The sequence below is a fragment of the Echinops telfairi genome, unplaced genomic scaffold (assembly GCF_000313985.2).
Source record: "Echinops telfairi isolate 266 unplaced genomic scaffold, ASM31398v2 ScPeMD7_7424;HRSCAF=8462, whole genome shotgun sequence".
In the NCBI taxonomy this organism is placed as follows: Eukaryota; Metazoa; Chordata; class Mammalia; order Afrosoricida; family Tenrecidae; genus Echinops; species Echinops telfairi.
In genome coordinates this window covers 47520426-47546917 of record NW_022111324.1, presented here as the reverse complement: position 1 = coordinate 47546917, position 26492 = coordinate 47520426, and the positions used below count along the sequence as shown (strand labels likewise).

Sequence of the window (26492 nt, the reverse complement as noted above, 5' to 3'; positions counted from 1 at the left end):
TCTAATTGCCATGCGACCAACCTAGCTTTGTTTACCAACAGAAAGATTGCTTGAAGCAGCCCAGCCCAGCCGCATCCTGTGTTAACCCCTAACCCCTCTTGTAGACACAGAATATTCCTGGAGAAAATGTAGGTGGACGCAGCAGACACCTTTCCCTCAAAGTCAAAGATCATGGATGTAGGAGAGATCACATTAAGAAACCGAACCAACTATACACATTTCTGTCTCAGAAGAGGAAGGCACTTCATTCTTTGGAAAAGCCCTTTTGGCTTGGTTCTGAGCAGATGTGACGACCCAGGCAGAAGGATGGTAGAGCTGGTGTCTGCGGAACAGCGCTTCAGCGCTTGATTGTCCCAGTGAAAGCCGAGGCTGCTGTCACTTCTCAGCGCTTTCCTTTCGTAGTCTCGCAGCGCCGCTCCCCCTTTTGAAAGGGACACGCCCTGCCTCAGCATGCCAGCCGCAGAGAGAAGGCCAGAAGAGACAGGCCCAGCAACAGTTACAGATGTTTTTGTTGCTGTTTTCACAAACCAGTTATTTTCTATTTTCTGTATAGAATAGTATTTCAGGTCTGAACATTTTTCAATTGAAAGCTTATTCCTGCTAGACAAAAACAAAACAAAACAAAACAAAAAAAACCCCAAAAAACCCCACCAAACATGTTAAATATTTATAGCTAACAATTAAAAAGCAAATTACTCCACTGTGTTTTACCCTGGCAGCAATAAAGCATGCGCACAGAAGAGATTTTTTCCCCCCTTTCTCCTCTGTTTCTAGGTCTGGTAAGCTTTAAGGCTTTAATCGAAGAATCTGAAATGAAGAAATTCCCAGACAATGATCTGTTGCGTCACCTGCGCTTAGTCACACAGGACGCAGAGAAGTGTGCTTCTGTGGCTCAGCAGCTGCTTAATGGCAAGAGACAAACCAGGTACGATGTTTGCTGCTACTCTTGCTCCCGCCAGCGTCCGAACCAGGGAGTGGTGAATGCTCTCATAAGGCTGCCCTGTTGGTCTTTGTCTTCATAGATACCGGTCAGGTGGAGGGAAATCCCCAAATCAGCTGACTGTGAATGAGCTCCGACAGTTTGTGACACAGTTGCATGCTCTTCCGTGTGTCCTCAGCCAGACGCCATTGCTGAAGGTAACCCTCGTGGGTATGTGGGAGAGGGCGGTGGTGATCCAGTGCTGTGTAAACACCCTTAGCTGTCAGGATTATACTATTTCCTTTAGTGGTTAATATGTACATTTGCTTTCAAATGTTTTAAATAACATAACCAGCACAGTGTCTTAAAAATAATAGGCTAGCAGAGGAGAGTGTGAGCTTGAAATTTTTTCATGGAAAGTGGCTGCTGGTTAGTTCTTACTGTTGGTGTATAATGAATGAATTGTAGTTGCTTGTTCCGCTGGCAGCTTACCTCATTTGCCCAGGTTACCCACACACGAGTGAGGTGAGAGGGGACCACACTGAGTGTGCGTTGAAGCCTCCAAGTGGGAAAGGAGCCGATAGCCGAGTCGTCTTCTGATGTGACAACCTGTTTTATAGGATCTCTTGCACCGTGTAGAAGATTTCCAACAGCACAGCCAGAAACTGCTTTCTGAGGAAATGCCCAGTGCTGCCGAGTTGCAGGACTTGCTAGACGTCAGTTTTGAGTTTGACGTTGAACTCCCCCAGCTCGCTGAGATGCGTATCCGCCTGGAGCAGGCCCGTTGGCTGGAAGAGGTGCAGCAAGCTTGCTTAGACCCCAACTCCCTCACTTTAGATGATATGAGACGTCTCATAGACCTTGGGGTGGGGCTGGCTCCCTATGCAGTGGTGGAGAAAGCTATGGCCCGGCTGCAAGAACTGCTCACAGTGTCGGAACACTGGGATGACAAAGCCAAGAGTCTTCTCAAGGCCCGGTAAGAAAAAACCCACACCTCTGAGCGCAGAACACACATTTTCAGTAAGTGTTAGTTGCCGTTCCACGCGCCCATGTAGACATAGTTCAGTTAAAAGGTGATGTTTTACAGCGTGGTTAAATATGTGTTTCCTCCTTACTTCACTGGTTGAGATGAATGAATTTTTAAAATGTTTAATTAAAAGATCATTTTATTGGGGACTCTTACAACTCTTGTTACAGTCCCTACATCAATTGCATCAGGCATCTTTGTACATATGTTCCCTCCATTCTTTTCTAGACATTCACTTTTCTATTGAGCTCTTGGTATTAGCTCCTTCTTGAAAATTTTTAAAAATAGTTTTATCTGTATATACACTTCATATATCATAAAATGTAATTGTTCAGTAGTATTAAGGTTTGTGCAGTCACCACCACAGCTAATTTCTTAACATTTTTTATTATACTCTCATTGTTAGTGCTCTATTTCCCCCTGCCAGCCCCTAGGCCAGTGGTTCTTAACCTTCCAAATGCCGCAATCCTTTAATACAGTTCTTCGTGCTGTGGTGACCCCCAACCATAAAATTATTTTCGTTGTTACTTCATAACTGTAATTTTGCTGCTGTTACGAATCGGGCGACCCCAGTGAAAGGGTCATTCAACCCTCAGAGTTGCAACTCACAGGTTGAGAACCGCTGACCCAGGCAATATCAATCCAGTTAATGTCTCTATAGATCATCCTGACCTGGAGTTTACATACAGAAAATCACACAAAACACAAAATATACATAGAAAAATTCCCATCAAGAACCAGACAAAACAAAAACCTGTATCAAGAAGAAAGCAGAAAATATTAAATGAGACAAGGGAGATAAAATTACAAGGCATTACATTTTAATCTAATTACACCTGCCACCATAGACTTTATAATACTGTTTGTTGGATAGCAAAGCTGCGTCCCTTGAATGGTCAGAGGGGATTCACAAGAGACTTAATCCAAATGTGCACCCTGCAAATAGGTTTTGGGCTTCCATTGTCCATAGCCTTCTGAAAACCAGGTGTTCACAATTTCAACTTGATACTATTCATGTTACTCGCAATCCTTTGATCACACAGTCTGGTGTGCTGCCGTGGGGACTTAGTGGATGTTGTCTGTATTTTTGAGAGATTTGGTTGGACATATAGGCCAGGCATCTGAGGGGCAGAAGCGAATATAACACTGCCTGCCGATGTCCTGCCCCTGCCAGATAGATCTTAAATGGGTTCAGCTGACACACAAAAAGCATTATCCAGGTTGTAGGTGGCTTTGTAATCTTTTTTGTTTTTTAAAATCATTTTATTAGGGGCTCATACAACTCTTATCACAATCCACACATCAATTGTGTAAAGCACATTTGTACATTCATTACCCTCATCATTCTCAAAACATTTGCTCTCCACTTAAACCCCTGGCATCAGCTCTTCATTTTTCCCCTCCTTCCCCGCTCCCCCCTCCCTCATGAACTCTTGGTAATTTATAAATTATTATTTTGTCACATCTTGCCCTGTCCGATGTCTCCCTTCACCCACTTTTCTGTTGTCCGTCCCCCAGGGAGGAGGTCACATGTAGATCCCTGTAGTCAGTTCCCCCTTTCCAACCCACCCTCCTTCCACCCTCCCAGTATCGCCACTCACACCACTGATCCTGAAGGGATCATCCACCCTGGATTCCCTGTGTTTCCAGTTCCTATCTGTATCAGTATACATCCTCTGGTCTAGTTTGTTTTGTAATCTTAAGGAGCAGAGGTGCCCATTAAATTTTGGTTTTCTTCGTGAAACGGATGAAATGAGTTTTGACAGTGTATCTAGCCAAAACATTAGGAGAATTAGCACCGTGTTTACCTTCTGCAAGTGTATGTTTGTGATAGGTTATATCAACTTAAATGCTTTACTAGGTCATATGCTTTCTTAATCTTTGTTACTTTGAAAGTCTTAATGCAGCCATTTGAAATGAGTTAATTGGACAATCTAGTAGTCTGTGCCATTTGAAAAAAAAATGTATTTTCCATACAGAATTTCCTTTGAAGTGATTGCCTCCCCCTGGGCCCCTGGTAACCACAGACATAAAATGCAAAGTAATGTTTCTGGTTTTATGTACACAGACCACGGCACTCAATGAACAGCCTTGCTGCAGCTGTCAAGGAGATTGAGGAGATCCCTGCCTATCTGCCCAATGGGGTGGCTCTAAAGGACTCCGTCCAGAGAGCCCAAGACTGGCTTCAGGACGTAGAAGCCCTCCAGGTTGGTGTCTCAACCCCTGTCCTGAATGCTGTATGTGCACCTGTTGTTGTGTGAGGTGCCAGTGAGCTGGTCGTGTGACATCCCCACTGTTGTTCATTGTTCTTGTTGGAGCCCACTGTTGGCTACCATAGTGCCACTCCAGCTGGTGGAGGGCCTTCCTCCTTTTTTTTTTTTAACTGCTCCTGTTAAAAAGCTAAGATGTTGGATCTCAGTCTACAGATTTACTCTCTTTGAACTGTCCAAATCGAGACTTCTGTCCAGTTTTACTTAGATGTACCTTCTAGCTATGGTAGATAATTGAACCACAATTTTCTGGAAGCTGGGGAGAAAAGTTGAAGGTTGGATTGAGGATGGAAGAAAGCTAAAAATTAGGTGAGAAGGTGTAGTTTCTAATACTTGAATAATAGGATTTCCTAGTGGAGATTTGTTGGCTTGCCAAGCACACGTTAGTGTTGAGATGTCAAGAATAGCTCAGTTCCATGACCATGGCCAACCCGGAAATATCTGTTGCCTTCAAGTCAATTTTGACTCATTGCAACTCTATAGGACAGAGTCATATCTTGCCAAAATTATTGGCCATCACAGGCGCTGAGAGCCTCCCCTTTCTGTGTAGGAGTAGCTGGTGGCTTTGAACAACTGGCCTTGCAATTAGCAGCCCAACAGCTAAGCCATTGCACTCCCAGGGCTCCACAGCCCTGGCAAAGAAGCAGCAACAGCAAAATACGTTGCGACTCGTCACTATCTTTGTCTGGGTTAGATGTTGTACTCACTTGCCTCCTCTCAGTGACAAAATAAATCTACTTGTGTCATTATTAAAATACAAACTGAATTCATTGTATGGTTTCCCCCAGTTTTAAGCTAAGTAATTTAATCTGAGAAGGGCTAGGAGAGCACTTTCCCATTTTCTTCTAATCATTGTAACCCTTGAAGTCTTGTGGATCTTGTGAGATAAAAGATGTTTAGATTATCTAAGGGGTTCCATTAAATGTTATGTTTTGTTGAACCCATCAGCTGCTGTTGAGATATTTGAGATATTTGTGTGTGCCATTTTTTGTGGTCTTCATTGGCCAGTTGTTTAATGTTTGCAAGAAAACACCTGGCCAGCTGTTCCAGTTAATAGGGAAGAGAAGACACTGGTTCGAGGAGAGGTGAGAGAGCAGGTGCCTGTCAGCCACTGATGCAACTATAGCAGTCAGTGTTATTCGGTGCTGAAGGTGTTCCCTGTGGTCACAGTCTAGAGGGGACATGACTCCAGTGAAAAGAGGCTAACCTGTGAAATCAGGAAAGGGGCATGATAATAATTAGTGTATTTGCTCCTTTTCCCTTATATAATGTATATGCTATTTAGTACTTAGCCCTATGATAGTAGAGGGCAAAAGCAAATTTTAATTCCTGAAATATAGCCCGGCCTTTACTTAACATTTTGTATATAAGGGCTAATAGGGAGGTGTAACTAACAGAAACAAAATTCTGATCTGGCAGATTCTTTCTTTTTAAATGTTATTCCGTATTCCTGTTTTGTACATAGAATATTTCTAAATCATACTGCTGGAATTACATGTGTAAGGCATCCTTTCATTTTAAGGGTTATGTCCTAACAATTTTAATTGTATAGGGAAAAATATCAAAGGTAGTGGGCTTTCAAGCTTCCCAGGCTCTTCCCAAAAATACTCCTGCCGGCGTGTCTGTTCATCCAGTGGAGTGAGTTATCCTCCATTCCCCACTTTCTTTCATGACCCAGTTACCCTGTGGTTTGGCGTCTACGTACCGCATTTGCTCAATTGCTTCCTTTAGTGCAGCCGTTCGCAGCCCATGGGTCGAGACCCCTGTGGGCATCAAACAACCCTTTCGCAGGGTTCGCCTGTTACATAGCAGTAGCAAAATTATGGTTATGAAGTAGCAACGAAAATAATTTAATGGTGGGGGGGGGGGTGTCACCACCACATGAGGAACTGTATTAAAGGGTCGCGGCATTAGGAAGGTTGAGAACCAGTGCTTTCGTGTACTCTATTACCTGTATCTCCTATGAATTGGAAGTTGTGAAGCCTTGATGGATATGTTTTGGCCTGCTATACTTGGATCTCTTCAGTTGCACCCACCATTTTATTAAAGCAACACCCGTGGCTCCCCCACTTGCCGCCATACCCCAATGCTGTTGTCCTTGAAGTATGGCCAGCCCATTGATGCTCAGATTGGAATCTCAGATAAACAGCATTAATCAGCACAGCTGGTTTGTTTGAGATGAAATTGTCTCCTGGAGACATACTTGTTAGTGATGGAAATTCGCAGATAAGAGACTATTTCCTGAAACTGAATGTTTGAAGATGGAGCCCAGGAGAGTGTGTTTAAGTAAATTCGGCAGATGATCCTCGTACATTAAAGTTTGAGAATAACACTTCAATTCATATTCAAGTTTTCTGAATAATTTATGCTGTACAAGTTGTTGTAACCCATCAATGGAGAATGGGATGGAATAAAAGGCTGTTTTGTTTCTTTTTATAAAAGTCTTGAGTTACCTATAAGTTTTCTGTGTAAAGTTTTTTAAATTATCCACAGGGTAATGACGTGAGGCTGTGAATTATGAGCCTTATAATCTTGTTCTTATTCCTGTCCTTAGAGCTGAGCATATGCCCGCCTTTCTAAGTATTTGTTGTGGGAATGATCCCCTGTCAACGCACTAGCACCACCACTAATTGGTCAACTACTAGGCCCTGTTGATTTCTGTGACTTTTAACTTATTGAGATCTCGAAATGAAGCAGGCCCAATTTGAATTATGTCTCCCCACACCCCTAAATCGTTGTACTTTTCTCCATGTATTTTAAGGCTGGAGGACGTGTGCCAGTGTTAGACACACTCGTAGAACTGGTCACCCGAGGTCGATCCATCCCGGTACATCTGAATTCTTTGCCGAGACTGGAGTCACTAGTCACCGAGGTTCAGGCTTGGAAAGAATGTGCTGCTAATACATTCTTGACCGAGAATTCACCTTACTCTCTCTTAGAGGTAAGTCTATAACCAGTGCGCCCAAGTGTGATATCACGGATTGATCTTCTCTGTTCTGTGAGTCATTTAAGTAGAGCCAGGGGTGTCTTCTAAGCATCTGGTGAAATGACCTTTTTAAATGCCTTTTGGGTGTGTTTAGGGTAGCAGCCATGGTGTCAAGATGACTGTGTCTCCCATTGTGTGGAAGGAGTCCCGGCAGTATTGAGACAGACCTCGATCTTGCTTCATTCACCAGCTGGAGTCGATGCATGAACCCGCCCAACTCACATAGATGGCATTAGCCTTCTGCTTTCTGTTTCCTACTATTAGTTGTGCTTTGTCATTGGAATTGGCATAATGTACCATTAGTTACTGAATTTTACATCTGGGTTCAAAGCCAATCTTGTGTAAGTTTCCCGCTCTCTCCTAGGAGGTCTGCCCCGAAGGTTGCGTGGCTCCCAATGAGAACATGACAGAGACACGTACTTCTTCCCACATTTGATCAGTGTCTGTGCTTGTCCCACATTAGGTCCTGTGCCCTCGATGTGATATTGGCCCTTCGGGGTTGAAGAGGAAGCAGAGAAAGTTAAAGGAGCCCCTGCCAAGTGGGAAGAAGAGAAGCCCCAAATTAGAGAGTCTGAGTGACCTGGAAAGAGCTTTGACCGAGAGCAAAGAGACCGCTTCCGCTGTACGTTGTGGGGACTTTTCTCTTTGTTTTTCTTGCTCTGCGGGGAAAGGGTTTCTGGCCCTTCCCTATCTGCCAGGAATATTCGGAAGGCAACTCGAGGAATAGCTTTAGAGGCAGTCTAATTTCTGGACACTTAAGTGGAAAAGCATTGTACAGAGGTGCAGTGCAGTGAGTCCAGAGGACGGCCTTTTGTCCATCTTGTTGCGCAGGCAGTCCTCCCAGTGCCTATGCCTGACTCAGGAGATCCAGACTCAAAGAGAGGGCGAAACTGCATCCCGACCTGTTGGTTTACAATGAGAAATATACTGAAACATAGCCCGGATATGCTTGCTTGAGCCACATCAACATTTAGTAACCATGTCAGTGTAAACATGTGATCACGTGCAGGAAGCTGAATAGGCAGGATCTACCTGTGGTGTAGCGAACACCTGGCATTAGCATAAAAGAGAACAGCTGTGGGTTCCGGCTCCTTTTAATGGCTTGAAGCATCGTTCAGTGTTCAGAGTAGCTGCTCCTGCTACTTGGGTGACGGCAACCTGGAGCCAGGGAACTGTCCTCCCCCATGTTCCTTAGCTCCCAGCCCCTCCAGTGAGTGGTTTGGGCGCGTCTGGATTTGCCCTTTGTTAGGACATGTTTGTGCATTCAGTAAGGATCTGGGCAAATTCTGCTTGAGTACCATTCTGGTCTCCATTCTTATGTCTGTGGTTCCTTTTTGTGAAAACTTAGAAGGAACGTACATTCCTCCTCGCCTGAAGTGCCCGGGATTTGGCCCACAGTTGCTGAGCTATGAGTTTCTGCCCACCCACAGACCCCTGGTTTGAAAACTGCGCTGCTTGTTGATTTCATGGTAGAACTTTGAAAGGTCAGCAGATTGCTCTCTGTTTCAGGCACACATACACCTCACCTCAACACACCCCCATTGCCTGCAACATTATATTTTCTCTAAAAATAAGTGGCTATGTGTGTGTTTGTGTACTGCAAGTTTGTAACATTGTTTACCTCTAGATCTTTTTGTTTCTTTCCTAATCCCTCGATTACAGATTTTGCTTTGTAACCCCAACCATAGGGACAATGGGGATTCATTCTGGTCTTTGCAGTCAGTCAGAGGCCTCGCCTGGTGAAGCATGGTAGGCAGATGTGACCCATAACATTTTAAGGAAGTGGTTGTCGAATTTGGAAAAAAGGACTAGGGTCCACAGTGGTACCAGACAAAGACTTGAGTGGCCAACCTTTTCTGGAGGAAGCCTGCCTGGTAAAACTGGACATTCAGTTTGTTAGGTGTTAGTGGCCAACTCTGACTCTGATTTAAATGTGCTACCTTTGTAGTTTGCTTCTGGAGTAGCTGGGCTCCTTCACAGATCAGACACCTGGCTTTAATTATGTGAAAAAGGGTTTCATTTATGGACAGCCTGCCAACTATAGAATCCTGCACTGTCTTGTGACTTGGCTCTCTTTAAAGAGGATAGGCATTACAATTTGAGTTTATTACAACTTTCTGCCCCAAAGCAACTTTATATGGATTTTACTTGCTCTTTGCTTTTGCCCAGTAATCTTGTTGTTGGAGTGTATATAGTAATAAGTAATGGATGGTGAGGTGTTTCAATTAATTTTTTAAGAAGGTTTATTGTCAGTTGGGTGAAGGTTACAAAGCAGATCAGTGTTGTATGCAACAGCCATAAATTCACTGGTATTTTCTTTCCTGTCACTGACTGCCACCTCCTGCCATGTAACATCACTTACCCACCTTTTGTGTGTCCTGTCTCCGTACCTTCTCTGACCCTCTGAACTTTGTCTTTGCATAAATGCTGCCCGTCTGATCTCGAGCGGCTGACTACCAAATGACTATGTGAGCGTGCAGGTGGTTTTCTACCAGTGCTGCGTGTGTTCAGCACACACAGAAAGCCCTGTTGTTGGCCGATATCTAGGAAGGGCACAAGAGTTAATGGCACTGAGCAACAAACGGAGACCCTCTGGGGTGGTTCCATGTAGAGCAGTGGTATCAACTTGTGGGTCAAGACCCCTTTGCAGGGTGGGGGTTGTCAAAGGACCCTTTCACAGGGGTTGCCTCATTCATAATGGTAGCAAAATGACAGTGATGAAGTGGCAAAGAAAATAATGTTATGGTTGGGGGTCGCCACCACATGAGGAACTGTATTATAGGGTTGTGGTGTTAGGAGGGTTGAGAACCATTGATACAGAATGTGAGCAGCCCTTTATCTCAAGAGTGACAGATAGCAGGCAAAGAAGCAGTGCAGTGTGTGTTAATTGCTCCCACTGTGGAGTTAACTGTGTACTGGGTACTGTGTACTGGGTATACCGGGCTCCGCATTCACTATCAGTGTTCCTTGAGTTGGGCACCGTTACTATTCCCGTGTTTCCCCCGTGGAAGTTGAGCCACAGTGGGGCATGCCGCCCATATTTGCATTGCTTAGTGTGCAGCAGGACAAAAAGGAGGACATGGCTCATGTACTCTGAGAGACAGTTCTCTGAACTGGCCTTGTTTCCTGTGACAGTGTCCTTGATTTGTCACTCCTTTTCAGATGGCAACGCTTGGCGAGGCTCGTCTACGGGAAATGGAAGCCCTGCAGTCTCTCAGACAAGCCAATGAAGGGAAATTGCTATCGCCTGCCCAAGATGTGGAGATGAAAGTCTGCCTGTGTCAGAAGGCCCCAGCTGCCCCCATGATCCAATGTGAACTCTGCAGGGATGCTTTCCACACCACCTGTGTGGCTGTACCCACTATTTCCCAAGGCTCCCAAGTCTGGCTTTGTCCCCACTGTCGGAGGTCAGAGAAACCTCCACTGGAGAAAATCCTGCCTCTGCTGGCCTCCCTGCAGCGCATCCGAGTTCGCCTCCCTGAGGGAGATGCACTTCGATATATGATCGAAAGAACCGTGAACTGGCAGCACAGAGCCCAGCAACTGCTTTCGTCAGGGAATCTAAAGTTTGTACGGGATCGAGTGGGGTCAGGACTGTTATATAGCAGATGGCAAGCCTCAGCAGGACAGGTGTCAGAGACAAACAAGGTGAGTCAGGCCTCTGCTTGGCCGCTGTGGGATGGGCTTGGTGTAGCCCACAAGACACTAAGCCCATTCTGTTGCCTTGGCGATCGCGTCACTGTTAGCCGTGCTCACTTTATCACTCGCTCCCCACTTTATCACTCCCACTCCAAGGGTCATGTGTATCTACTTTGTGGGTTTTTTTGGGGACGGGGGTGGAGCTCTTAGTAGCCAGAAGTTGCCTTTTAGGGCCCCCTGTTGTAGCAAACAGGTGTTCATCTTTCATGGCTTTGAAATGTGTCTGAGTGCTAGGCTAACGTTAGTGGGCTTTGATTCTCTTTAAAAGTTTTATGTGCTGTCTGGTAGGATTTGGTAGTTTATTTTTCAAGTCTTGGGACTGGAGGAAAGCTTTTTTGTGTGTAAATGAATGCTAATTGCTCCTTCGCTTTATGTCATTTTAGCGTACAAAAGTTCCGTTAAGGGCATTGTACTCTCAGATATGTACTCTCAGATAGCATGGAAACCTGTGCACATAATTTTTTTATTTATGTGTTGCTATTTATATACTTAACATGTATGCATACTTACTTTTTAAAAATATTTGGCCATGATCATAAAGCTTCTACCTTCTGTCTCTGACTGAAGTCACTGAATGAAAAGGGAATCTTCTGGCCTTGGGTGCCCTGTTGCTCTTGGAGGGCGAAGGTATTTCGCAGGGGTTTATGCCCTCTGTGTGTGGCCTTAGGGTAAAACTGTGATTCTTACCACCCGGTCTTTGCAAAACCAGCCACACTCTGACTGCCACTGGGTTGGGCGGGCCGGCCTTTCTGTCACCTATAGAAGGTGGCTGCTGGGAAAGTATGTAAAGGTGGCAGTCGGACCCTTCGATATGGCCGAGCTGATGGATGACTTGGGAATCCAGCACAGGTGTCTCTACTATAGATGTCACAGCTCCGTTATGTTAGACCAACACCCACACGAGGTTTTGGCGGTTTGAATGTTCAACAAACTAAAGGTAAAGACAAAAAAATTATCTGGTCTTTGCCGTCTCTCCTGCCCTCTGGCTTCTGAACTATAGTGCCTGACACAAAGCAGATGATAAATTTTTGTTGAATTGATGAGTTATGCTGTTTGGTCAGCTTAGAGCTGTATTTTTTACCTAGGGTGTATTAGGAATTTACCGTTATTAATAAAGAGAAAGGGTTTACTTTTGAATTGAGCTTTACTGTGAATTTGAAGGTTTACCCAGCAGAGCACCGCTCTACATTCCCCTCAACGTCCCATCCCCTTCTCTACTTCCTTCCCGGGTTTCCCGGTTTCCTGCCTCTTTCTTGCCCAATGGAGGTGCTGCCATTTTGATGTTAAATGGTCTATTATTCCGACGCTGGGGTGAGTTCAATTCCGGACCTGAAGAATTGACTTAGCACCATAGTCTTAGGGGTCCCACTGGTCTCTCTGATGAGTAAGTTTGGTCCTCATTTCCCCCACTCTACCCCGGGACCTTCTAGTGAGGTGCTTTTTAGAGCGGCTTATAGTGTTTGTACAAACTGGTGCTTGTGTGGTCCATTAATTAGTCTATTGGACTAATTGTTTCCATAGGTCTTTCGATTTTTCTCACTCTTTTCCCTCTTGGACGGGGAGAGATATAACCAGCTAGCTGCTCATGAGTATTCAAGGGCCCAGTGGCTTGTCAATAAAGTAGATGTAGAAAGAGCATGGTCTTGGGGGATGGAATAGACCTTGGTGAAAGGACACACCACACTCTGAAAGTGTTCCTCCTCGCCCTCTTTAGGGATCGTTGATGACAGCACAGGGGGGCTGATTTCTCACAGTCATAGGGAGAATTACGTGTGGATTCAGACTTAGACAGAGAAAATGACTTCTCAGTGGTCTGTGGGAGTAGAAAGTGTCATCTTTCTCCTTCAGATGAGCTGGTGGTTTTGAATTGCCAACCTCGAGTTTAGCAGCCCAACAGGTGACCACTGTGCCGCAAGGGCTCCACCAGGCAAGAGGAAAGGCTTGGTCTTCAGGAGAATAATTTGGCCAGATGTAAGGTGGCACAGTGGTTAAGCACCCTCACCAAGTGCAGTGCCATTTTATACTGTAGAATCACTATGGGTCAGAATCCAAACCGGTTTGGTTTGGGTTTGGGGGAGGTAAAATGCCAGAAAATCTCATTGGCAAAAGCAATTCCTTCTCTTTCCTTGGTGAGTTACCTGCTTGATACAATGCAGGCTCTTGCCATTGGATTGATGGGACTCTTTTTAATCCTGAAAAAGCCTCACTGTACCATGTTTTTCTGTCCATTAGGTCTCTCCACCACCTGGTACGACATCCTTTTCCTTGCCTGATGACTGGGATAGCAGAACCTCGTATTTGCACTCCCCCTTCTCGACCGGGCGCAGTTGTATCCCCCTCCATGGTTTGTACTTTGAGTTCCTTTGAGGGCTGGATGAGAGCAATTGATCTTGCATCTGTTTTTTTTTAAAGAGCCAGTCAGGATCTTAGAAAAAGGCCATTGTTTAATAGAGGATATGCGCTACTGTGGATGAGCCACACTGGGAAGGATTACATTGGAAGGTTTTAAATGCAAAGGAAATGGAGGGGGAAGGCTTTATGGACTTTGTTTTTAGACTAAAGGGTTCATCCCAGTACCAGCTGGTGATTAAATGCCAGCTCATGGGCTACCATGTTGCTTCATGACTTCGGAGACTCGTGGGTGATCTTGAAGGTGGTGACCCAAGTTAATCTAATACTTGGTTGTAAATGGTCGCCACGTGAGTTCTGCCCAAAGCTAACCGGGTGTCTTGAACCTGTCCCACAGTAGCAGTGTGTATCTAGTAATGACAGCTACCTGAGCCACTCCAATTGCCCTGCTGTCGACTCTCCTCTTGTCTCCGTGCATTCTAGTAAAGCCCACCAAGGCAGGTGTGTGTACACGCTCTCTTCTGCGTTACCAGCAAGGGAAGAGGGAAGGCGGTTTTGGGTTGGAGTTGATGTGTCGTGATGACTTGTTCTGGTCTTAACAGGCATTAGTCCAGAAGTGAATGAACTATTGATGGAGGCCCAGTCGCTGCAGGTGTCCCTTCCTGAAATTCAGGAGCTTTACCAGACTTTACTTGCAAAGCCAAGCCCTGCTTCACAAGCTAACCACAGCTCACCAGTCAGACCCAGCAGTGAGAAGGTAAGTGTGGGGAAGGGAAAGGCTGAAAAGGTTGCAGGGTGAGTGGGAGGGATGTTTTTAAATGCCATCCCACCTAAAGAATGGGGTGGGGTGGAAGCGTATTCTCCCACACAAGCTGCCCCTGCAGCTGACAAGGGAGGCTGAGCTGAGCAGCAAGAGCCTGGACTCTCTTGGAACCTTCTGAAGTTGTGGAGTGTTTTCCTCTTAGCAAGCTGCTTATCCTGTTTGCTCCTGTGGTTATAGTGATGATTACAGTCACAGTTTTCCTCTTCTTTGAGAGGGATACTGTAGAGAAAAAAAAACATAATCTTAAATGAGACATTGGCATTTAAAGCATGCTTTATTATAACCCCCAAACCTACTAGAACAACTGGGCACATCAACTGAGGATGCCTTGTTTGAGTACTTACGACTTACCTTGCAGCATGAGGAATAATGCCTTATTTCTCTGCGTAGTGTATATCTTCCTGCGTGTAATCTTGCTGACCTATAACATTTAAGGATCTCCAAGAAGGGCCTTGGTGGCACAGTGAACTAAGCACCATACTGTTAACCAACAAGACCGCCAGTTCAAAGCCATCACCTGCTTCGAAGGAGAAAAATGAGGCTATCTGCTTCTGTGATAATTTCTAGTCTGGGAAACCCTAGGCAGCAGTTCTGCCCTGTAGTAGTCCAATAGCATCACCAGGAGTCAAAGTGATGCATGGACCTGTTCACTGTTGGTTTTCCTTCGGTTTTAAGATGATGGTCAGGGGATTAAGCTGTTAGTATACTCAGGGAAGAGCCTTCCTGAGGACAGCTGGTGCGGACAGGGAGGATTTTAATTTTCATTATGGTTCCAACTTGTTTAAGGGAATCTCCAAAAGTTTGTGTGAAAATGGAAGTAGAAAAGCTCACTGAAGGTACCTCCTGTCTTCAGTGAATGCACCTGACTCTGGTGGGGGGTGGGGGGAGGGGGGGAACTGTATGTGAGGGGTGGTTGGCAGTGTTGTCAATCCTTAGGGACCTTTGAAGCCAAAGGATGAACATACACACTTAGGAAGAGACTGCAGAGTGGTGAAAACCAGGCTTTGGGGCCTCCTTTGTTTCGTCTGCAGTTGCTGCTTGGCTCTATGACAGCGGTTCTCAACCGATGGGTTGCGACCCCTTTGGGGGTCAAAGGACCTTTTCACAGGGTTGGCCCAATTTATAACAGTAGCAAAATGACAGTTATGAATTACAGTTACGAAAATAGTTTTGTGGTTGGGAGTCGTCACCACAACGTGGTGAACTGTATTAAAGGGTCGCGGCATTAGGAAGGTTGAGAAACACTGGTCTAGGGAGACAGCTTTACTCTGTCCTCCTCCCAGTGGACCCTCAGTGGCATTCACACTCAGGGGGAAGGAGTTAGTTCAGCTCCAACCAGGGAGTTGTGAGAGACCCTTAAAGGGTGCTGGAGGCACCTCTGCTTATGAATGAATACACGGTTCCCTCCGAAGGGACGGGTTTTGGTGAGGGCAAAGCTTTAGGCGATGCTTACTCTGCTCTCTCCCTCCCTCCCTCCCCCAGAATGATTGCTGCCGAGGGAAGCGCGATGGGATGAGCCATCTGGAGAGGAGACTGAAGAGACGCCTGGAAAGAGAGGACCTACCCAGCGACCGGTGGGATCGAATTAAAAAAATGCGGACCCCCAAAAAGAAGAAAATCAAACTGAGCCACCCCAAGGACACGAACAGTTTCAAGTTAGAGAGGGAGCATAGCTATGAATTAGCCCGTTCTGCTGAAACGCATTCCCTGCCCTCAGACACATCCTACTCGGAGCAGGAGGACTCTGGGGACGAAGATGCCATCTGCCCAGCTGTGAGCTGCCTGCAGCCAGAAGGAGATGAGGTCAGTGAGGTTTGGGCCATAGAGGACGTGCTTTCCCTTGACCCAGAAACCCTGTAAGCTAGACCTCACTTCGCCGGGTCTTTCTCTTCTGCTTGTCTGCTCTGAGCTGATCCACATGGATTGCTCAGCCCTCCCCCACTGATCTCTCTGCTCTTCCGTCCGTCGTTCTTGGGGCTCCTCCCTTTGCTCGAAGAAACTCATTCCCCCTTCTCCTTTCCGTGCTCCTCCAGCGCTCACCATCCCGGCGCTAAGACGGTGGGAGGGATGCTGATGTCCTGCCCTTTGGCTTGTCACAGGGCGACGGATGCTGTCTTAACCCTAAAGCAGTCAGGACTTGAAGAATGGCTTTGACTTGGTTGCTTGGCTGGCGGGCCAGCTTCATGCGTTTGGCGTAGCTATTGGCCAAGGTCCCAGTGGTGGGACAGTGGCTGCTAGGTGGTAATCGGCCTGAATATCTTGCGGCTGGCCTGTCCGTGTGACTCCCATTTTTCCTCTGAAAATCCCATCTCCCTGCTCTTTGTAACCAGGTGGACTGGGTCCAGTGTGATGGCAGCTGCAATCAGTGGTTTCACCAGGTCTGTGTTGGTGTTTCTCCAGAGATGGCAGAGAAGGAAGACTACATCTGTGTGCGCTGTACTGTGAAGGACGCACCAAGCCGAAAGTAAAAACCACAAACACAAACCCCCCTCCCTCTCAAAGTCATTCAGGACTCCAACCAAGACGATTCCTTCAATTGCTCAGCAAAGCGGCAGGGCTGGCCTTCACGCCAGCCTGCAAACGGTGCTATTTCTATTCCTCACGGGATCATTTTCCCAGAACTCTTTGAAAAAAAGAAAAAGGAAAAAAAAAAACAACTAAAAATTTTTTTGACACTTTTTGTATTTTTTTCCTTAAGAGCTGTTTGTGGTTGTTGAAAATTGAACTGCTGACTTTTTTTGCAGGGGTTCCCACCAGTTTGGCAGGCATTGAAGCTTTGCACCTTTCATTTGTGGCATTAAAAACCCTCACCTCGGTCTGGGGTTACAGTCCACTTCGGTGTCTGTGCCCCAGAGGCCCCAGAAGGTCCAGGAAATCCTCCCTTGAGGAGTCGTCGCCACTCTCGTTTACTCTGTCACCACATCGCGGAACTTGAGTTTTTCACTTTGGGGTTTCTGTTGGTTTCTTTCTTTATCCCTCCCTCCCCACCGGGTAGACTAGGTTTATTTATCTGAGCAATAATTCTATGTCTGGTTTCAGTGGCTGGGATTAAAAGGAAACGAAACAAACTTCCACACAGTGTGCTGGTGCTTTAGCATTTGGTTGATGTACAGACCGCAACTGTCTAGTTTCTAGTGTCACTGACGAGCTAGTGATGTCGAAAAGAGACTGCTCTGTAAGTAAAATCGCTACAGCTGTATTTTGGCTTTCTCCCTTCGGGGTGCTCCCCCCACCCCCATCCTTGCCACCCTCCCCTATTTTTTTGGTAGCTTGTATCAAATGTTGCAGTTTATATCGTGGAATAAATCCTTGGTCCTAACATCACGCTACATGCTGGTTATTTAGAGCCGTGGGACTGCAGCTGCCCGTGCCCTTCTCCGCTGGGCTGCTCAGCTCGAGGGCCTCTGCGCCACCAGGCTGCCGCGGCCACTGACAACCCCAGGACACCGCTCTGTTGGAGCCCGCTCGGTGGGTGGGCCCCAGGCCTCTGACTCCCCCTAATCAGTCACCCCCAGTCAAGCAAAGCCAGGGTGGTTTTCAGGTCATTTCCCCCGAATGTTGGCACATCATGTCCCCCTCTCCCGAGTTTTCTCTGGGAGCTACCTTGATTGTGTCTGAACTGACAGGGCAAGACGGAAAGCACAGGCTGGCCGAGATACCCCTGGACCCCAGTTCCACCTGACTGCCGGCCTCGACTCAGCAGTCACCTGGCATCACGTTGCCCAGACGCTGTCTGCCAGCCTCTTGTCTATTTAACGGGCTCTGTTCTTCTGTGCCCAGAACAGACATATTCTTGCTTGGTTGTGCTCTTCTGTTCCTAAATGTGTGCCACGCGCGCGCCCCCCCCCCCCCCCCCCCCCCCACACACACACACACACACATTCAATAGCCATAAGCCTGGAATGGGCAGAACCAGTGAATTTTTAAATAAAAAACAAGACACAACACACACACACACACACACACCCATTTTTGTGTTGTAATGGTGGTTTAAATGTATATCCTCTTTTATGCAATCCAAGTATTAAATTCTCTACAAGAACGACTCCTATTTGTCTGCAGTCTTCCCACAATTGTTCTGCTGCTTCTCCCTCTCTGGCGGGGTCTGGGGGCCAGCCAAGAAGACACAGGCTCCATCCAGGCAATCTGCGTGAATCTAAGTCAGCGTTGTCACCTGTGGGCTGCGACCCCTTCACAGGGGGGCCGCCTGGTTCTTAACAGTAGCAAAATGGCAGTGATGAAGAAAATGATTTTATATGGTTGGGTCACCACAACATGGGGAACTATATTAAGGGTTGAGGCATTGGGAAAGTTGAGAACCACTGATCTAAGTGGTTTGGCCTCTTTCCTATGCAAATTTTGGGAGACTGGTGCTCTCCCACACACCCCACCCCACCCACATACCTCATACATGGACAGAATGCCACCGATCCTTGTGCTCCTCCCCACATCTGAGAAAGCCCGGGGGGGGGGGGGGGGGCATTATCAGAAGAGAAAACACTTTGCCCATCTAGGGCACACCCCCTCCCTTTGCCCCCACAGACTTTTCCTTTTAGCTGTAGGTCACACACAGTAAGCACCTAGAAGTAGCAGGGGGGAGGAAAGGTGACCATATTTGGAATCACCCCTCCCAAAGTGCAAGCCACTTGCCGCCCATGGGCCACCTCTAAAGTTGCGGAAGATGGTTGCCCCAGTTTCTACTGGTAATTGACAAAACCTGGGCTATCACGTGTGAGTCCCACTTCTGTGGTTTCCCCGGTCTGCATACTACACAGCACTACACCCTTCTCTGAGCCCTTTGGCTGTGTACCCAGAACGAGCAGCTGCTGGCCATCTCTGATCCACGTCTCAGTGTGCATGAGCTGTGAAGCTGCCTTAGAGCTTAGTGGGAATGAAGATGCAAGAATGGACATTTCCAGTTTGCTCTCAACAGTCCTGCAGGCACATGAGGTGGGAGTGGAAGGGTCACGCTAGACCAGAACCCGAATCCCGTGGGTCAGTCATTTGAGGAACTGGGCACCAAAGGATGGCACCATTCCTTCGATACCAGACTCTAGGGCAGTGGTTCTCAACCTGTGGATCATGACCCCGTTAGGGATCAGACAACCTTTTCACAAGGGTCACTCAATTCATAGCAGTAGCAAAACTACAGCTGTGAAGTAGCAACGAAAATAATGTTATGGTTGGGGGAGGTCACCACCACATGAGGAGGAGCTGTATTCAAGGGTCATGGCGTTTTAGGAAGGTTGGGAAGCCCTGCTCTAGGGGTTGCTTGCCCAGAAAGGGGCTTGCTCAGTTACCCTAGCCTAAAGAAACCAAACACACTGCCAGAGTCAGGACAGAGTAGTATCCGAGGCTGTAAGTCTTCACAGAAGCCAACAGCATTTTCCTACAGAGGGGCTCGAACCACTGACCTCCCAGATAGCAGTCCAGCACTTAACCCACTGTAGACACCCCCACCACCCAAGCTGGAAATAATGAAGGCTGCCATCCAGGTCATCTCGGTGTGCAAAGCACATTTCTAAGATTTAACTTAAAACCGGAAGTGTACCTGTAGTGGTAAGGATTGGTTAACACCTGGATTTCCCGTAAAATGTGAAAGATAATAAGAGGCTAGGGGCCAGTGGGGAGGGAGGGGGAAAAATGAGCTGACACCAGGGGCTCAAGTGGAAAGTGGGTTTCGTAAGAATGATGAAAACATGTACTAAAGTGCTGGACACATGACGTATGTACAGATTGTGATGAAGTTGTATGAGCCCCTAATAAAATGATTATTTTTTTAAAAAAATTAGAGGCTAATTTCAGCTGTGGAGCCTGCATTTTGGCTGAGGTCTGAAATGCCCCGAGCCCTCGTGGTGTAATAGGGATTGGGTTGTGACTCTCAAGGTCAACAGTTTGAAGTCAGCTCACCTGAGGGAGATGAGCTTTTCTACTGTAAAGAGCTTGTTTCCGAAGCCCACAGGGGCAGCTCTCCTCTGCCTTAGAGAGGACTGCTGAGTCGGCACTGGCGCCCTCTCTGGTGAGGTTGGTTTGTTGGGACTAAAGTGTACCTACCTAGCCGGTCCTTACTGCCCCCGACAGGGAGCCCCCAACCCCTGGGCAACAGTGCAGATTCAACCCCGAGAAGCCGGTGGGTTCCTCCTCCGTAGGGAGGACGAGGCTCGCTCCTGCCTTTACTGCGTTCTGATGCCCCATGTCGCCCCACCGTGGCGGGTTTCTGCCTTTTCCTGTCACCAGCTGCCTTGGTGGCCTGTAAGACTTGCTTATGGCTTAAAGCTGATGGGTATTTGGTGCCCACGGTGTCTTCCCGGACTCGATCCTGCGTTGATTTTCTGCCTTCCGACACAGACTGGAGCGGATTGTGGACGCTACATACCCATAACAGGAGATGGGATTGGTCAGCAAATGTTTAACGATCCATCACTTGGCAGTTGCCGAGGGTTAAGCCAGAGCTGTCATTGACTGTAGGCTAGAGGGAGAGGAGGGGAGGGGGCGCGGTGTCAGCCAACCCATGTTCAAATGGTTTTCCTTGCCTTTACAGTGCGGACCCCCCCAGCCCCTTCTGGTAGATGTTTCCCCTGGGAAGACTAGCTGAAGAAAATGTGAGCTCATTGTCAATGTGTGTTTACTTCCACAAGAGGTCCCAGAGCACTAGGGGGACTGCACAGTTTGACTGGTGGCCACCCTCCATTCACTCAGTGCCAGCACCCACTGCTGTGTAGATGCCTGTCGGCCTCCAGAGAGGGATCTGCCTGTAACCTGCAGTAGGAACGGTACTGAAAAGCTTCCCCTGCCCCAGATGGATGACATGGCAGCGTGCATAAAAACCATACTTTTGTCAATTAGTTTTTATGATACTGATTTGTAAAGTGTATGTTTTCACTCACCTTCCAAAAGAGTCTGAAGTCAAGTTTGCTGTGTCACGCTTGCTTGGGTAGGAATGCACCTGAATCTCTATTCGTTCATATGCAGAGACCGTTGAAAGCGTTTCTTGTTGGGGTTGTGGGTCCCAGGACGAAGAGCTGGACCCTGGTGAGTTGGAGGGGTGTGTGTGTGTCACGTCTTTATTTTCAGGGTAACCTGCTGGCAGTGCTGCTGTGGACTGGAGTGGGAGGCCCTGTGGTGTGTCCCCGATGAATGCAGAGGCCAGGATGATTCCCTGGATGGGCAGAACGGCCTTTCAGAGGAAACCAAAGTTACTCGTTCTACTTAAAAACAAATACCTCCTCTGGTCCTCATGCCCTAACCCGCCCACCCCTAACGACATAACCTGATTGCACACTGGAGGGGACTGCAGGTCTGTCACCTCCTCCATGTGGTGAAGGTGGTGGGTGACCATATATTCTTGTGGGTGTGACTGGAAACAAGTAGTTGGTGGTAACAAAGGGCAGGGAATGAAAAAGGTACATGTCCTTTTGATAGAGGTATTTAATAGATAATTTAAAATCCACAAATTGGCATGGGGGTGGGGCTGGTCTGGGTGGTGGTACACAACCACAGTGCATTATCTGTGGTTTTCAGTTTGGGATTTAGAAAAGTAGGCAGTTTTACTCTGACCTAATTTGACAGCAGTTTTCTATAAGCAGCCCAAATATGATTTTCAGAAAATCTTCCGCATTCATCTCACCGGTTTATGTCACAGTCAAAACATCAGTAGTTTGGCTAGTCTATAGTTAAGAACAAACTGCTCAACAGGTAAGAACAAAAAGGAGCAGACAACAGGTGCCCAGTAGACCAAGACTGGGTGCGTTTATAGAACAGATGGGTGGAGGTGAGTTGCATAAGAAGGCGCATGTCTCAGTTGCAGGCTATTCTAAGCTCCCAGGAGATCTTAAAAAACCAAACGTCTAGTTTCTGATTTCTGAGACTGCTAAGCTATGGGAGTAGAAAGCCTCACTTTCCTTCCATGGAGCAGATGGTGGTTTTGAATTGTGGATGTACTTAGCAGTCCAAGGTATAACTATGCCAATAAAGCTCTCAGGAGATGGGTCCTGGGCCCTGGCCCCACTGGCCAGTATGGCACGTGGAGGACCTGGTCACAGACACCTCAGGGTGACTGTCCCATAGTTAAGAGAATGAAAACGCACTTGCATCGAGTCGATGCTGATGTGTCTTTCATGAGAGTAGAAAGCCTGTTTTTCAGACAGGCTGGTGGTTTTGAACTGCTGACCCTGCCGTCCATCCAATGTGTATCCACTACACCACCAGAGTTCGAATGAAAATTAAATGTAGTAGCTTCCACACCCCAGTCCCCGGGAGAGGTGAGGTTTGGGATCTGAGAACTGTAGTCGAAAGTGAGTGTGTGCTTTCCCGGGGAATCTGGTTCTCCAAGAACACTCAGTGTTGGTCCTGGTTGGAGCCAGGTTGTCCCTCTGCCCTTGTTCTCCCTGCCTCCTCCCGAAAGAGGGGGCCAGAGTGGGAAATGTGGGCCAGAATGGATCCCTCCCGCTTCTGATGACTCTCCTTCACCGGTAGAAGCACCCATGGCAGAGGCCCGGTGTGTTCTGGAACTAGACTGGCCTGATCAAACCCGAGGGAGGCCCAGTCTGCTTCCAATCAAGCACCTCACAGGAGGAGGCAGGCAGGTCCTGGATGGGGTTCCTTCAGCCTGTTGTGTTGAAGCTTGTGGAGCAGAGGTGAAGATTCTAGACTCCATTAACAACCCCCTCCTCCCTCCAGCCCCGAGAACTCAAGGATCAAGAGTCAACAGTGCCAATACTTGGGTGTTTATGAACCAAAGCCGAGAGTAGGAAAACGGACCGAGCCTTTTCCTGTGCACGCCATTTGTTGATTTCATCCACCGCATGTTCCCCTAAGGCTGTTTGGGCTGCTGTTCCAGGCGTGGCCACCAGATGGCACTCTATACAATTGGCGCGCACCCTGTTGCCGATTGGATGCAGGTTTGACCTGTTGCTGTGAGAGCCGAGGGTGAGCTTAGACAATCTCCAGTAAGGCTATAGGGGCTAGCAGCCCTTCCTAGAAGAAGCACCCATGGGCCTGTGCACGTTTCTTCTCTCCCACTTGCATCTCTGCATGGAGGGTTTAGATTTAAGTCAATGTGGTGGGTAGAAATTGGGACAGGCCGTGAGATAGCCATTGCAAAACAACAAATGATGACTACAGCAGGAGGCTGGCTCTGATTAGAAATGTGAGGTGTGCTGACAACCCCACATAGTCTTCTCCCCATCCCACCCCCCAACTCCCCAGTTGTGCTCTGGATAAGGGTCCAGCAGCATGCATTACTGAGGTTTCCAACGACTCAAATGGATAGGTCCTCGGGGACTGTAGGAGCTCCGCTAGGAGGCGGCCTGGGGAAGGAAGCCACCGGGCAGGACGTGGGGCTCACCTGGGACGTGGAGCGAATGGCATGAAACTCGCAGATAGTCACGGAGCAAAAGCTCAGGCATGCCCCGTGGATAGGGCTACACTCTCCCACCTCTACCCGATCTCTGCCACTTCACACGCTCTTGAGGACGTTGATGACATTTTAAAGGGACAAAGACAGGACACAGCATCTGGGTGAGGCCATGATTCTGCCATCGCGGAAAGTGCTGGAGGAGCGAGCACTCCCTGCTGGAGCAGTGGTTCTCTACCTTCCTCGCGCCGTAACGCTGTTATACAGATCCCCATGTGGTGGTGACCAACCCCCCCCCCATAAAATTATTGTCGCTGCTACTTCATCACTGCCATTTTGCTACTGTTATGAATCGGGCGACCCCTGTGAAATTATCGTTCAACTCCCAAAGGGGTTGCAACCTGCACACGTTGCGAACCGCTGTGCTAGAGGTTCTTAAACCAAACCCAAAGCCACTGCTGCCGAGTTAGCTCCGCCCGGCCTCAACCTCTGAGGCCGTACACCCTCAGGAGACCACAGAGGCCCACGCACCCTGACCCGACCCTGCTGCCAGGCTGCTCTGGCACGGAAGCCTTCCCCTCGTGCTGTTGAACCCTCAACACTTGGCCAATAGGGGCGGCATCTTGATGCCAAAATGTGCGCGGTTAGAGTTTGCAATGAGGAGCGTGTCCAGGTTCTCTGGCTCTGCATCTGCCCGCTTCTCTGAGGGCAGAACTCCTGGCTTCTTAAGGGAAGCTTCGCCCAGGAAGAAGATGACAAGTTCCTAGTCTGGACTGATGGACAGTTCTCTTTTTTGGCTTCTAATCTTAATCCCCCCCAGTGCCCCCTGCAACCCGGAGACTATTCCCACTCACTGTGGGTCTATAGGGCTGAGAAGCGGTGCCCCTTTGGGTTTCCCAGACTGTTACTATATGGCATCAAGGCAACCTCAGCTTTCTCCCATGGAGTGGCCAGTAGGTTCAAACTGTTGACCTTGCCTTGCCAGCCCCAAGTGTAACCCACACCACCAGGGGCCCTGTGGAGGAGAGGAGAGGACAGCTCAGCGTTTTTTAGACTCTTCTGGGAGAGCGTGATGGTGTGGAGCCAGTTGGGCGAGTGAGCATGTTCGGCAGTTTGGAGCCAACCAGCAGCTCTGAGGGAGAAAGACGGGGCTTTTGACGCCTATGAACAGGGACAGCCTCTCTGTCTCTCAGAAACCCACAAGGGGTCCTTATGATTCCATATCAACTCCATGGCAGTGAGTTGGGTTTGGGTTTGGGGGCAAAGCCAGCAGAAGCTTCTAAACTGCAACAGGAGAGGGCAGCAGAGGACCGGAATTGGGCAGCTTGCTTTCTTGGCTTGCTGGAATGGGTTCCCAGGCGGTGGAAGGGAGACTTCAATATCCCAGGCCCCTCTCCACTCCCTTGTCCAGCCCTGCCTTAAGACCAGAGGGCTAGAGATGTCTTCTGCAACAGTTAAGCCCTTACACACTAATTTCTTCAGTGCTTTCTCTGACTGACTCACCCTTGAGGGCAGATTGGTAAGACCTTTGTTCTGTCCTCCTTCAGTGGTCCCTTCTAAAGTTGTAGACTTAAGATCGAAGATTGATTGATCAATCAGGCTTTGGTTTCTCATTCTCCCTGAAGCAAAACCACTTTCTAAGCTAGCAAGGACCCCAGTTTGATATGCTTGGCCCTCTGTTTTGAAAAGCCACGCACTGTCGGGCTGGCCCTAACTCCGGGCAGCCCACGGTGGCAATGTGGGATTGTGCTCCACAGGGCTTTACTTTCAATGCTTGCCTTGCTGGAAGTGGACCCGCCAGGCCTGTCTTCCTAGCTGTTGCTGGTGGATGTAGACCATTACCCGCTGGGCAAGTGTCTCAGTGCATAGCCATTTCCAGTGTCACAGGGATTCCATGGAGCGCCACGGTCATTGTGACGAGAAGCTTCTTAGATGTCACCAAGTCAGTTCAGACTCAGCAACCCCGTGTGGTCACGTGAAATGACTTCCTAGGGGTTTCTTGGCTGTGTGCATTATGGAAAGTGACTCCTCCATCTTTCTCCAGTGGGCCGGTCCAAACGTTGTCCCATCTGTCCAGCTGGCCGCCAGGCGCTAGCCCGCTCCCCTGAGAAAGGTAGCTGTGGGACCACATCGTTCTAGTGCCCTGCTCCCCGGTGGGTATGCGCGATTGTGATGGGAACAGACAAAGAACTAGGCTTTCTTCTCTGAGTTGACCCTTGAAATAGATGTTGCCTAACTGGCCCCACGGCCTTCCTGAGGATAGGGGCTTGGCACAGTCTAACTAAAACGGGTTCGCAAGATCTCCAGGGGCACTTTGGTGGTACCCAATTCCTTCCCGCATAAGCTTGGGTTGCCTGCATCGCCTTACAGTGAGTCAGGGGCCCTGACCTTACCTTGTCTAGTGAATTGAGGCGTGTGTGTGTGAATAACTATGGAAATGGCCCTGGGGGGCGGTCTGTGTCAGCACCTTCTTCAGGGAGCCTGTGCATGGCCAGAACAAGGAGTCTGTCTAGGGCAGGCCAAGGACGAAGGCATGTCCCACACAGCATGGGTCGCAAAGAATAAAGACCAACACTACACTTGGTATACGCCAGGTTTGGCTTGGACTGCTTTGCATAGGTTAGCTCATTTACCAGTCAGCCTTCCAACAAGGTGGGTACTCTCGGTACCTGTTTCCCAGAAGGAATGGGTTCAGAGAGGTGAAGAAGCAAGGCCATCCCAGTGGTACAGCCAGTTGGTTCCAGCTCATAGAGACCCAGTGTGACCGAGTGGAACTGCCCTTGGAGCCCTGTGGCGTGCGTAGTGCTTATGTATGGGGCTGCAAACTACAAGGTCCTCAGTTTGAGACCACCTGCCTCTCTGAGGGAGAAACATGGGGTTTTCTACTCCCGTAAAGAGTTACAGTCTCTCGATAAAGACATGTACATATACAAATATATTATATGAGGATGGGGAAATAGATCTATGAGCCTACATTTATAGATTAAGTATTAAGGTAGCAGAAGGACATTGGGCCTCCACTCAAGTACTCCCTCAACACAAGAATACTTTCTTCTATTAAATT

General features: G+C 48.0%; 1 protein-coding gene across 1 annotated transcript in view; it reads left to right on the top strand.

Annotated features, from left to right (window-relative positions):
- The window catches only part of KDM5B (lysine demethylase 5B), an 82755-nt gene extending 65358 nt beyond the window's left edge, over positions 1–17397 (top strand). Inside the window, exons 18-28 of the mRNA XM_004699812.3 lie at positions 775–925; positions 1023–1137; positions 1540–1895; positions 4015–4153; positions 6978–7157; positions 7666–7824; positions 10365–10850; positions 13134–13245; positions 13853–14007; positions 15556–15876; positions 16404–17397. Coding sequence (XP_004699869.2) covers positions 775–925; positions 1023–1137; positions 1540–1895; positions 4015–4153; positions 6978–7157; positions 7666–7824; positions 10365–10850; positions 13134–13245; positions 13853–14007; positions 15556–15876; positions 16404–16541 — 2312 coding nt within the window. The 3' untranslated portion in view covers positions 16542–17397. The remainder of the gene's footprint in view (positions 1–774; positions 926–1022; positions 1138–1539; positions 1896–4014; positions 4154–6977; positions 7158–7665; positions 7825–10364; positions 10851–13133; positions 13246–13852; positions 14008–15555; positions 15877–16403) is intronic.
- Positions 17398–26492: the final 9095 nt, after the last annotated feature.